General features: G+C 45.1%; 1 protein-coding gene across 1 annotated transcript in view; it reads left to right on the top strand.

Annotated features, from left to right (window-relative positions):
* LOC147724873 (microtubule-actin cross-linking factor 1, isoforms 6/7-like) overlaps window positions 1-13,175 on the top strand; it is a 540,420-nt gene that overhangs the window by 83,487 nt on the left and 443,758 nt on the right. Inside the window, exon 2 of the mRNA XM_086966403.1 lies at window positions 9,458-9,587. Within this exon, the coding sequence (XP_086822529.1) occupies window positions 9,458-9,587 (130 nt within the window). The remainder of the gene's footprint in view (window positions 1-9,457; window positions 9,588-13,175) is intronic.

Genomic DNA, 13,175 nt, shown 5'->3' with positions numbered 1-13,175 from the left:
CACCTTCGAGAGTAGCTAACATCTCGTTGATATTTGGGAGAGGTTGCCAGTCAATCCAAATATTTGCATTCAGATCGCGCAGGTCAACACACATCCTCAAACATTTGTCAGATTTCCTCGCCAAAACTATGGGAGCGAGCCACTCAGAACCCGCAATTGGCTCGATCACTCCAGAAGCACACAAACGCTCCAATTCCTTCCTCAACTCTGCCCGTAAACTTAGAGGCACTTTGCGCACCTTGTGGGCAACAGGTATGGCATTTTCTTTTAAAATTATCCGGTGTTGAAAACCCTTGAGCTTGCCCAACTCTCCACTAAATACCTCAGGAAACATAAGTGCCCACTTGGTGTTAGACACTTGAGACACAGTCAGTGCCCTTGTTGATGCAGAAGCTGAAGAGTAAAACTCACACAATTCACTACGGGATATCACCATGTCCGGATGGTTGGGATCTAAAATGATGTTCAAATCACCTTGTTCGTCCCACCCCAACAAATTTGTACCATCCTTAACTGTGAATACCACACCAGTGGTATGATCGGCATGAAATTCTAGTTTGGCAGAACACGTTCCCAAAACTTCTACTCTTTTGCCATTATAAGCAAAAATCTTAATGCTAGAAGGTTCCAAAAGTACATTAGACAGTTTACTAAAGTCAGCAGAATTCAACAAAGTGAATGGAGAACCGGAATCTGCTAGAAACTTGCAGACAACTCCATTCACAGCTATCAAACATGAAGGGGACTTCCTTTTCCGAAGACCACACAAAGCAGACAGTTCAACTACTCCAGCCTCATGCGAAGCAGAAGACAGCATCAACAATTCATAGCATTCCTCATCAGATTCCCCCGAAATATTCTTTACAGAGTGAAGTGGCTTATTCGTAGAAGCAGCTTTGCACATACGAGAATAGTGACCTTTGTTCCCACACTTATAGCAAGTTTGATTGAGAGAAAAACAGAATTTAGCAGAACCCAGATGTGACCTACTACCACAATGAAAACAAATTAATTCATTTTGCACAAACTTGGTTTTGGAAGAAACATTGGATGGAACAGAACGGGTAACATTAGGCAAAGCACTAGCTTTAGGTTTAGAAAGAGGTTTGGAATTCAAAAGTTTAACCTCACTGAAGAAGAGGACGTGGAATGAGAGGAAGAACTCATTTCTTTAACACAAAACTGAGAATGCTCAATACTTTTTGCCAAAGTGAGAGCAGTCTCCAAGTCAGGATCACCAGAAGCAAGTAGTTTTTCTTGAATTTTCTTATTGGAAGTCCTTTCAATAAGTTGATCTCGTATGATCTCATCCCTGAATTCCCTATTGTTACAGTTAATGGCCAGTAAGCGAAGCGCAGCTACGAAGTCGTCGATAGATTCACCAGGTGTTTGAGCACGTTGAAGAAACTTATGACGTTCGAGCACAACATTTCTCTTTGGAGAGAACCTTTTGTCAAGAGTTTTGATTAACGAGGCATATTCATCAATTAGAAGTGAATCACCAGTATCACCACCACTAACCGCAGTGCTGACCACCTCTAGAGTCAAAGTTTTCAAAATGTTTCTGCCTTCAGTGCCAAGATTATAAATGAGTAAAGCTTTTTTCTTTTTCTGGTGAAAGTGTCACCGTCAATAGCCTCTAAATACGCTTCAAAAGTGTCCTTCCACTGTTCCCATGGTACAGGCGGTGTTCCAGCATTTTGCAAGAAAGGAGGAGGAGCCAAAATACGATCCATTGCGTGGGTGAGTTGCTGCCCACAACACACAAAAGGAAATAAATATATATTTCTAATAAAACTATTAATTCATGAAGATGTACATCAGAAAGTATTTGCACACAAGAAAAGTGGTGTAAAGGAACACAGCTCAAGAAATGCGAAACAGTGTGCAAGGAATTGAAGACAAAAGTATTCACATTTAAAGAACTGCATGTATCAGCAAAAATTGCGCACATCAAATGAGGAAGACATTGCTGTGCGCATCAGCGATAAAGGTGACAGGGGAAAGGCATAAATTAGCCAAAACGCGCTGTGCGCATTGAATCCGACGTTGCCAGGTCACCACAAAACCATTAAAATGGCCGCACGCAACGTGGAATGTCGCATTGACGTCGTCAGGCAGGTCAGGCAGAATGCACGTAACAACGCGAGAGCAGAGCAACAGCTCGATCGCGTAAGGGAAATAAATGAACAGTACCTTTAGAGCGATGAGGGGAAAATCCGGCAGTCAACAAGCATAGAGGACACGACAGGAGACATCAGAGCCTCGAGCAACTGGGAACCATTCACGATGAAACCTTGAATAATGAAGGGCAGGAAAATGCCAGAAAGACCGGACTGCCACAGAAGAGATCGTCTTCAAAACTGGGGAGGCTGGAAGCTGGAATCAATCGTCGCCACTGAAAAGAAGTGGAGTCCACACGACAGGTAGGAGTAGGGGTTTGTTTCAGATCCATCCACAGCGTCTCCCCGGCAGCAACTGCCGAATACAGAATCAACACAAGTGTTCCACGCAGGGAACATTCTCATGTAGAATGTAATGACAGGCTAGAGCAATCCCAACACATTGTCTATGGAGACACAGCCCTTACCGCCAACAGCACCTGTCACTGTTCGTTCGAAGCGGTCCTAGTCTTCATCACTTCATCCTAGATTCTGCCACAGGTCAAGAACAGGGTAAGCCTCTCACAATTGTTCTCGACACCGAAGACATTCCAGGCATTCAAAACATACTTCCTCATCCAGCCATTCTTCATCACACAGATGCCCATCTTGGTCAACCTTACCTTCCTCATGATTTCTTCCACATCTGGTCTGGAAGTTAGCACCAACCTTTGCAGATTTGTCTCCTGTTGATTACATCAATACTTTGCAGGAGGATCTCATCAGAGGTGCAAATCAAACTCAGTAGCCTCCTTCTGGCAACAGCTACTTTGACTTCAGTGATCTCAAAGACTCCTCACCAGAAATCATCTGTGAGACCTCTACACAGATTAGGGCCAGGTTTCTTGATACCAGCAAAGGAGCTTTTCCTTATTCTAGCTGATGCAAAAGCAGCTCCATCAGAGCTTCAAAAAAATACAGACTGCCTGATCAGGACCCACTACTCTTCCTGTTGAATACTCCCCATGACTCTGTCATCGTTTCAGCAGTGAAAAAATACCATTGCCTTCATCCTCTGTTACTCTGGACACAGAGAGTAAGAAGCTTGAATTTGTGGGAAGGAAAGTGTGCGGCATGTCTGCTTCTTTTAAGAAAATTGCTAGTACCGCAGGGCCTACTAAACTGATATGAAAGGTGTCTCGGATTTCTCCGCAACAGTTCAGCAAAGCTTGCCTAGAGATAGATTTGAGGATTTCCTAGCGTTACTTAACAAAGGGTGATGGTATCATACCAGGTTATTAGTGCCACTGCAGAATACACCATAGTTCTTGCTCGGCCTGGCTATTGTCATGTTCTCGCCTACAGGCTTCAAACCTGAGTAGCAGTAAAAAATACTCAACTTTCCATTCTCTGGGGACACATTATTCGGCAGTCATGCTGATGAAGAGATGGTCCAAATAAAAGCAGAGATGGAGACTCTATGAGATGTGGGCCTGGAAAAAAAAAGAACAGGAAACAAAACATTCCTACTAGTCTTATGATTGTTGTTATTAAACGAGGGTTTCAACCCCTGGCTTTGGTATTATTTCATCCTGTGTGCTCTCTGGAAATCCAGGGATGTGGGGCAAAGGTGATTTGCAGAAATGTTGCAATGAACTTGCTTAAAAAGCACATTGTCGTTTTTTCAGCTTGTTCTAGGACCCCTGACATGAGCATGTTGTCTCTGTGGCTTTTGTCCTCTAAGTCGATAGTTTTCTTTTGTAGTTCCCACATTCCCAGTCCACATTCTGGTAGATTGTCAACTCTGTATTCAAGGTTGGAGAGGTTGGTTTATGCTACGCTCTTCTGATTATGAAATGAAGTAACTTCTGTCCTGAGTAATTGTGCCTCCGCTGTTATGGTTCCTACTGCTGGCTTCACTGAGCCTATGGACATTTTAATTTCTGTTAGCTCCTTCATCAGTACACCCAGTGCTGCATCTGATAATGTGGGAAAAGGTATCTGACATTTTGGTATCTGAAGCCTTCAGTTAATTAGCAACTGCATAAGAAATTAATAATTGACTGGAGTGTTTTGGCTTCAACATGTATGGAAGAGGGAGCTATAGGGCAGTCCGCCTTGATCTTTCCGTCCATCCGGCGAGGATGCAGGTGTTATTTCCTGACAACATGAGGCTGCGCAGTCCTTTACTCTTAGATATTGGAGGTATAAACAGACTATCAAGTAGAACATAAGCGGCTGCAACTTTTTCTAGTACATTGACATGGCTCTCTATCCTCTCGTTGAGTCGTGAAAATTAATTACTCCAGAGGTTTACATATGTGCTTCAAGAAGAGTTGCCTCATTATCTCCAGACCCATTGAGGCTGTCTGATGTTGCTGCAAAGAAGTATTCTGTGTCCTGCACTGTGAGGAGTAGAATGTGGGGTTTGAACCTACTGCTCCTCAGTCTAAGGGTAATGGTATAATCCTGTTTCTGTGGCTTTTATGATAGTGCAGCCACGTAGTTACAATTCATGCATATTCTATTCATGTCCAAGAACCTGATCCACGATGGCCACCAAGCTAGCGGTTGCTTCCTTTTAGTGGTGAGGCATTCGCATTGCCCTCGGAAATGGAGGGTGCATAGTATATGATACTGCTGCCGCCCAGCACCACCCACGGACACTGCTGCAGCCCTGGCCATGTTACAAAACTCATGGGGATGGATGGGGAGTCCCGCTTGTATCTGCAGCGGTTGCTGAGGAATGCATTCTTTTGCTTTGTGGCCTCTGATCTGGGGTACAGGTCAGCAAAGCTTGTGGTTATCCAGCGGTAGTTCCTCTATGAGGGCGAGGGATTGTCGCCAGCCCACCCGCTGTGAGCCGCGGGTGAAACAATAAAATAGCAATGAAATTATTTCATTGCCATTTAATTTTTTTCCCAATGTGCTCACCACAGTGCCCCCGAGCCAAAAGACATGCAGGCATTTCCTCTGCTACCAACTGGCAGCATGCAGGACAGGAGCAGTAGCTGGCTGGATGCTCCAAAGTGCGCATCCGTTTGGCTGGCTGTCTTGCGAGGGTCATCCTCACACGCGCACATTTAAGCTCTCCATCCTCAGCTGTATTAGACTTCTAGGTAGAGAGCAAGCACAGGTCTCCAGGCTCTGAAGGAGTGTCCGGCCAACCCGCTCCATCCAATCCTGGCACTTCTCTCACGCTGGTTAACAGCATGAGAGCAGCATCTGGATTGGTATGGGGAGCTCCTCAGCAGACTGCAGTTTCAGAACACTTTAGAGGATGTGCTGCAGTGGGTACGTAACTTTTATTTTAATTGTATTTATTGTAATGTCAGTGTAGTTTTATTTTGGGGTTTTGCAGATGTAAGGTTCTCGAACGCAAGTGGAGACTTAATTACGACCTTGAAGCCAAACATACTTACAGAACGGCCCTAAAACAATTCCTTAAACTCAAAAAAAGCGCGATGAAAGACCACTTTGCCGCTCAAATTAATAAAGCTAAAAATTCATCAAAAACGCTCTTTAGCATCGTTAAAGACTTTATTAACCCTCCGGCTAGGGCCCCCCAGAATACCGCTAGCCAGGCTCTTTGCGAGGGACTTTCAGATTTCTTTCTGGAAAAGATCAACAAACTCTGTGTCTCTTTCCCCACAGAGTCTGTCACCCAGTCTTCTTTCACTAGTCCCCCAGAGTCTCCGTCCTTCCATTCATTCAACAAACTCAACCAGGACGAGGCTATCAGACTACTCATTTGCTGTAAATCCGGTGCCCCCTCTGATCCGGTCCCCGCTAAAATCATGGGAGAACTGGCGCCTTCACTTGCTTGCCCGTTCCTTTCCATCTGGAATGCCTCCCTTCACCATGGCTTCTTCCCTACCACCTGGAAGGAGGCATTGGTGATCCCCATTTTGAAAAAGGCAGACGCAGACCCCGCTGTCTTTACTAACTACCGTCCCATTTCCCTTCTTCCTAAACCCGCCAAGGTCCTGGAAAAAGCCGTACAGCTCCAACTTACGGAATATTTAGAAGATCATTCTCTGCTACATGGATCCCAATCCGGTTTCAGAGCCGGATTCAGCACGGAGACGGCCCTGCTGGAAGTATCTGAAACCATCCGAGAATGCGTGGACAGGGGCGAGGAGGCCATGTTGGTTCTCCTCGACCTGTCCGCAGCATTCGACACGGTCTCTCACCCCATCCTCCTTGATCGACTTAAGCAGATAGGCATCGGTGGCACTGCCCTCAGCTGGATCGAGTCCTTCCTCTCATCCAGAAGTCAAAGGGTACTGTTACGTCCTTTTAAGTCAGAGAAAAAACCTCTGTCATGTGGGGTGCCGCAGGGCTCCGCCCTCAGCCCCCTGTTCTTCAACGTCTATCTGGCCCCCTTGGCTGACGTTGTGGAGTCCTACGGAGTCAGGGTGGTCTCTTACGCTGACGACACACAGTTGGTGTTCTCCTTTAGGGACCACTCGGACTCCGCATTCCTCAATTTCCGCCAATGCCTCAATAACATCAGTGGCTGGATGACTGCGAACCACCTTAGATTGAATGCAGATAAAACTGAGGTTCTGTTTTTCAATCAGAAAACCTCTATCCCCTCCTCTTGGTGGTGGCCCACGGCGCTTGATCCTGCCCCGTCCCCTGTCCACTCGGCGCGGAATCTTGGCTTCCAATTTGATGACTCCCTGTCATGCAAAACCCAGATTAATAAAGTTACTTCCGCCTGCTTTATGAAACTACGCATGATAAGAAAGATTCTACCCTATCTTCCCCTGATTCCCGCCGCACAGTCACCCAGGCCCTCATCACGTCCCACTTGGATTATGCCAATAGTCTCTATGCAGGGGCTCCCCAGTACCTGATAGGCCGGCTGCAGATTGTCCAGAATGCTGCAGCCAGACTGATCGGCAATATCCCGTACCGTCAATCTGTTTCTGCTTACCGGAGGGAACTCCACTGGCTCCCAGTGGCTAGCCGTATTCAATTTAAGGTCCTCACCCTTACCTATCGAGCCGTCAACAACTACGGACCTACTTATTTGAAAAAACGGGTCTCGATATCCTGCTCCACCAGATCCCTGAGATCCAATGACCTCCGCCTCCTTATCTCGCCCCGGTTCAGATTGTCTAGAACCGGTGGCAGAGGTTTCAGTGTCATTGCTGCCAGACTGTGGAACTCCCTTCCACTTGAGCTGAGGTTCTGTCCTTCCGAAACAATCTTCCGAGCCAAACTTAAAACCTGGCTCTTCTCCGGACTCTAGTCTCTCCACTATTCCTTTCTTCACTCCCCCTCTCCCTTGGCAAACCCTGGATTTTAGCGCCGGGACACCCCTTCGGGGGTAGCTGCGCGCTCTACAAACTACATAAAATAAAATAAATAAATAATACCACTATCTAAGGTTACCAGCCGCCCCTGTGGTTATTGCTTTGAAGTTGCACCTCTGAAATTTTTTAGTTGTCTGTAAGTGACCCCGGCTCCATCCGTCGCATCTGATTTGAGATTGCAGCCTTTGGACACTAGTATACTTAGCCAGGGCCTACATTCAACCTGGGAGCTCCAAGAGAATACCACAATGCTCACTGGTGTCAAGCCCTGTCTCCCACATAGAAGTATTTCAATACAGCAGTTAACAGTGAAAACAAAAGGAACACATTGTTTACCACAGCTTGCTAGTAGAAAGCTGAGCAGACACTGCCTATCTTCTGTTTCATATCTTTAGAAAATAAGTTGGAAAGGTCAATCTAAGAAAAAGATGAGCAGAACTCAGATAATCCCTTGTTGCCTGATACCATGTAGTAGAAACAGTGACAGATGAAGCTTTTGAGGAGGGTTGTAACTTTGGGCCCCTCCACCTGATTGACTGGAGTGTGAGTCATAAAATGAGGTGGATAGACTACTTGTGACTAACAGATGTTTCCGATTTTTTTTTATGTTAATTGCCATCTTGAAATACTGCTATGTTAACATTGACAACCGAGGGTTCCTGACCTGATGACGGGTAATAATTCAAGCATGTGAATCTATGGTCGATATAAATGCTGAAGAACTGTTGTTACAGGCAAGTAATGGTTTCTTAGCATACGTAGGAATGAAATGCAGTTTTGGAGAACACATGTAGTTTGAGGGTAAATGACAGGATACTATCGAAATGAACACCCAACTTGGGTACTATTTCCACCGTGCCAAGGTAGATGAAATATGGATGGATGACAGGACCCAAGAGTAAGTTTTAATTGTAATCACCATGAAATCAGAGCCAGTGAAAGGTCGTGGGATAAGGTGTGGGGTTTCCAGATTTACCACGTGGAGGTGCAGCTGCGTATCATCTAAGTACATGTGATCACTTATCTTGTGGGAGTCTATAATGCCAGCAAGAGAGACATGTAGTGTTGAATAGCACTGGTGACAAGCCAGAACCCTGGGGAGTGCCTCATTTGAAGTTGTCGAATGCAGCTGAGCGGTCCAGTAGGGTCACTACGCATGGGAAGACCTGTTAGCAGAAGGTAGGTAGATTTTCCCCATTGTTTAGCAGAGTGATGTTCACTACTCACATTGGTCAGCCCCCTCATTTGATGTTACTCAGGAGATTGTTAGCTTTCAGGCGAGAGAACAATTGGTGACAACATGGCAGGCTAAAGATTGCCCTGTAGTTGTAAAGGTCGTCTTGGCCTACAATGAGATTATTTAGGACTGTGATGATAACTGCATGTTTGAGATCCAAGAGGTTTCACAAAAGAGGGAGAAAGTAATAGGACTAGTCATGATCAGTGTTAGTATTTCAGATCTTCCAAGGAGGAGATGGTTTCTTAAAAAGGTCATTTTATGGCTAATGTTGGTTTCAAGGACCGGTGAGACCTCACAGAGTGGAGATTTGTAGGCGGGAGTGGGCAGGCAGTGGCTGGACCCCTCAGCACTTTTGATGGTGGTGATGATGTGAGCCATCATGATATCAATTTTGTTGATGAAGAATGGCAGGAAATTATTGCAAAGCTTAACCGAGGGGATAGCATGCAGTATGGCAATCTAGGAGACACCATTGCATGGACGTGGATACGTTTTTTGGTCAAGGTTGATCAATCAATCAGGGTTCTTGTATAGCGCGGCTAATTACCCATGCCTACCTGTTTTTTTTTACTGACTTCCACTATTGCTTATGTATGTTTCTATGCTTTCAGTGTCCAAAGGGAACTCTGAATATCTAATCAATGTAAACGTGTTCTAGGTTATCTTGCCTGCATTTACAATGCGAAATACCTCCATGTCCTAGAAACATAGGATCTTCAGAGTCCTGTGCTATTACTTTCCCTGTAAAGGATGCATATTAAATGAATATTCCTGCTCCCTTTGCCTTTCAGGGAATGGAAGAGAGCATCCTGGAACGAGTGGCGGGCGGAGGTGCGAGGCCAGCTCCGCTCATTGCGACATTGGATCCATATGTTGGAGAAGACCCTTCCCGCCCTTGATCAAGAGTGTTGCCCTCTGGAGGTGGGTACAGGAGCTGGTAGTAGAGGGATGCTGTGTTCAGAGTGCTCTGAGATTTCAGAAGACTTGTACAAATGATTATAAGGCTGATGGTTATCGGTGTGTATGTGGATTGCTGCTTCCTTGCATTCACTCAGGTGTAAATGGAGCCCTGTACATGAGTAATTTTTGTCCAGATATTGTTGGTCCTGATGAAGCAGGTGAATTGTTTGCCATGTTTGACGGAATGTTCACACAGAGATCATGGCTCCACAGAGGGACTACCTGTCCCAGGGTGCAGCGGGTGGCAAGGAGGAGGTGCCCCAACGCTGTTGAGCTACATAAGTACTTTCAACTTCCTGCAATGCGAGATATGCTTGGGCCAGGGGTGGGCCCGTGTGTGCCTGTCAAAGCCCAGAAGAGGCTGGGCCACCCCCTTGGTTTGGTCTTTTGGACCCAAGGCAACACCTCTTCACTTCTGCCCAAAATAGTCTTTGTATACGATTATTATTAGGTTAGTGACTTCTGAGTTCTTTGACACAAAGATTCCTATTTTTTTGGCTGCTAATCTGCACAGCTGACTAACACTCTGTGCTGGCAGAAACTGGCCCACCTGAGTGTGGATACTGTTACAAAGATGAATGGTAGGACCTCCAGACATAGTCATGAGGTAAGTTTCATGTAGAGGTTTATTCAAGCTGAGATGGAAGATGGTATATTCCAGTCTAATTCAAGGCCCCAGCAGGAGCAGGTTCTTTGCTGCTCAGCCCTCAGTCTCCAACTGTGTTTTCTCTCACAACCAGGCACACCAACATTCTGCTCTCACATCAACATTCTAACATTCCAATACACTTTCATACAGGCTGAGAAGCAAAAAAGGAGATCAAAGTACAACAGATACTCTCAAGGGCTCTGACCTGGCTCTGGAGCGATAGTCCCTGAGCCATAATTCAGAAGTTTGGAGGACTTCGACTCTGTTGACAAGCCCTCCCGTCACACATCACCCTATGTGAACCCACTTGACTGCTGCTGCTCAGGACAACGTCATCATAGTATTTGTACCTGTAGGTTTTTAATGTGTTTAATGTTTTAAAGTGATAATCCTCGAGTGATAATCAGAAGCTGTGCAAGAAACGAACTCTGCGGACAACCCCTCCAGTTATATATTACTACATCCGAACTCACTTGCCCTCTTCTGCTTATGATAAGGCAATCATAGTATCTGAACATGAAAGCTTAATGCTTTTTAACTTTGGGAAAACAGAAGAATTGGTTGTTTTACTTTAGAAATTGCTGCTGATCACTGTATTGAGCAGTAGCCCCCAATTGTCATTATCGACAGAGGGTCAAGAGTAATGGCTATCCAGCTGTGTTAACAAACCATGGGTAAAGGTAAAGCCACAGAGGGGAAAAAATAGGTCAACAAAATTCACCAGAGTCTGTAAACCTGCGCACTCTAACTGCACATTGGCTGGTATAGACTCACGAATTAGAGAAGGTCGAACCTCTCCTGACAGAGGGACAACTGCGGTTGGGCATACAGCGAAGAAGGGTTAGCACAAAATACATCTCTGCTTCAGTCCAAAAGATAAACCTCTAGGAACAGATATAGCTAGCTTCATGGACCCAACAGTTAAACCAGGACCTGCTACAGTAGATAAAGATGGGCATAACAAGGTTCCTGTTCTGTTGACATCCCTCTTAGCCCAGGGATTTTGATTGTACCAGATTTCCCCTGCCATAATAGATATGTATCCCTCTCAGATATTAGTAATAGAGGCAATAGGGCAATCCAGACTCTTGCATGATGGGTATCCCCACCCGCAGCTAATATTTTTTCATTGGGGCTTCTCGCGATTCAGCGTTAATGAATCAATTCGCATATTGAGGGGTGACTTACGTGATGATAGGAAACTACTGTCAGCCTGGACAATTCTCCTGACTAGGCCCTCTCGGCAAATAGAAGGGGGGTGCCGTTAGTCGCTCCACGGGCAGGAGCCAAATCAAAGAGTCCTTCATGTGTTTTGCCTTGAAGAGGGTCGTTTCTCATGACGTCATCTGGAAGCGCCTCGTGCTGCACTGTATAAGGCACCGCAAGGCTATGAAATAGCCTCTTTTCTCTCCACTATGCACCCTGCCAACATGCCGAACCAACCACCCACCCGCCCGCTCCTGGAGGAAGGAGGAATTGGTGGAATTTCTTGCAGCAGAAAAAGGGGGCTGCCAAAAAATGTGGACTGACTCACCGACCTTACCTTGGAGACGTGTTTTGTGTGGGCACTGGGCAGACGGGAGGGGGGACTGAACTGCTGCTGGTCCTGGACCTTCTTGCCCCACCCCGGGGAAGCTGGGAGTTGAACTTTTTGAGGGTTTTACCTAGTGACAGGTACCCCGGCAGCGACTGAGTGCTATGCGGTGCCCTGGTGTAGGTGGCACTGTGGGTATTGCCCATCCCTCTAAGTGATGGAGGGGAAGTTGCCACTAAGTTATGCCCCGGATGCCCTTGGTTGTGGTGTAATGGGTGGAGACAACTGTTGTATTGCTAGCACAATCTTTGAGCTGGTTGCTGATCTTACGACCTGTATTTTCATAACAGTAATGTCTTTTGGCTGATCTTCGGCGTGTGGACTCATAACAATAATGTATGTTTAACTTTGGTATAATTCCTCACTGATGGATGCGACTATATGAATAAAAGGCTACGACCTTGGTTAAACCACAATAATTGCATTTGTCTATCTTTTGAGAATCTTTTCATTGGGGGGCAGAGAGTTGCACGTGTGAGTGCACAATTGAGACCTGTCTAGAAGCATGTAGTCATGTTTTCTACTAACATCCCAAGAATTAACTAATTCCCTTGAGAGAAATACAGAATAAGCTAAAACATAGCCTCAAGGTAAACTATAGAGTCAAAACTAGTGCAATCTCAAAGATAGGATACAACTACATTTATTAAAGAAGTAAATAATAAAAACAATTCATATTTTACCTATACATAACAAAAAAAATTCTAGACAAAATAGTTAAAAACTAAAACATACAATTAATAACACAATCTATTGTGGCCTGCACAATGCAAAAGACAGACAGAAGGTGTAAAACATAAAATTTGTTGAATACAAATGTTACATTCAAAGCTGTTTTATAGTCACACCCATGTTTCATCACAAACAATTTCTATATAAACATGGGAGGAAGAGGCTTGAATTGTACGGAAGTTTAGCGTTGATGCGTTTCGGTGGTTCTAGGCGAAGTTGGAGTCCACCTTTGTGTCATACTAGATTGAATTAATGACAACATGAATACTGTAAATCTTTTAATAAGAATGTGTGTAAAATTGTATGCATATTTATTGTAGGGTATCTGTTCAGACCCCTATACACGACAGACAACCAACAATAGTCTTGACAAAGGTGGACTCCAACTTCGCCTAGAATGAGTTCATTATTGGGTCGATAACCCCATTTCCCTTGATTGTTCCAAGGGGTTCCTCTCTTTCTTTTGAAACATTCTACTAACATCCGCCATACTGAATTGACAGGAAAGTCCGCTTAAGAACTAAAAAATTTAGATCCGCCAAAAACGATATCAGCTATTCAGAACAGCAATTGC

This window comes from Lissotriton vulgaris, chromosome 4_1 (assembly GCF_964263255.1).
Source record: "Lissotriton vulgaris chromosome 4_1, aLisVul1.2, whole genome shotgun sequence".
Lineage (NCBI taxonomy): Eukaryota > Metazoa > Chordata > Amphibia > Caudata > Salamandridae > Lissotriton > Lissotriton vulgaris.
The sequence above is the reverse complement of the archived record's forward strand: the minus strand, read 5'-3'. Positions and strand labels throughout refer to the sequence as shown.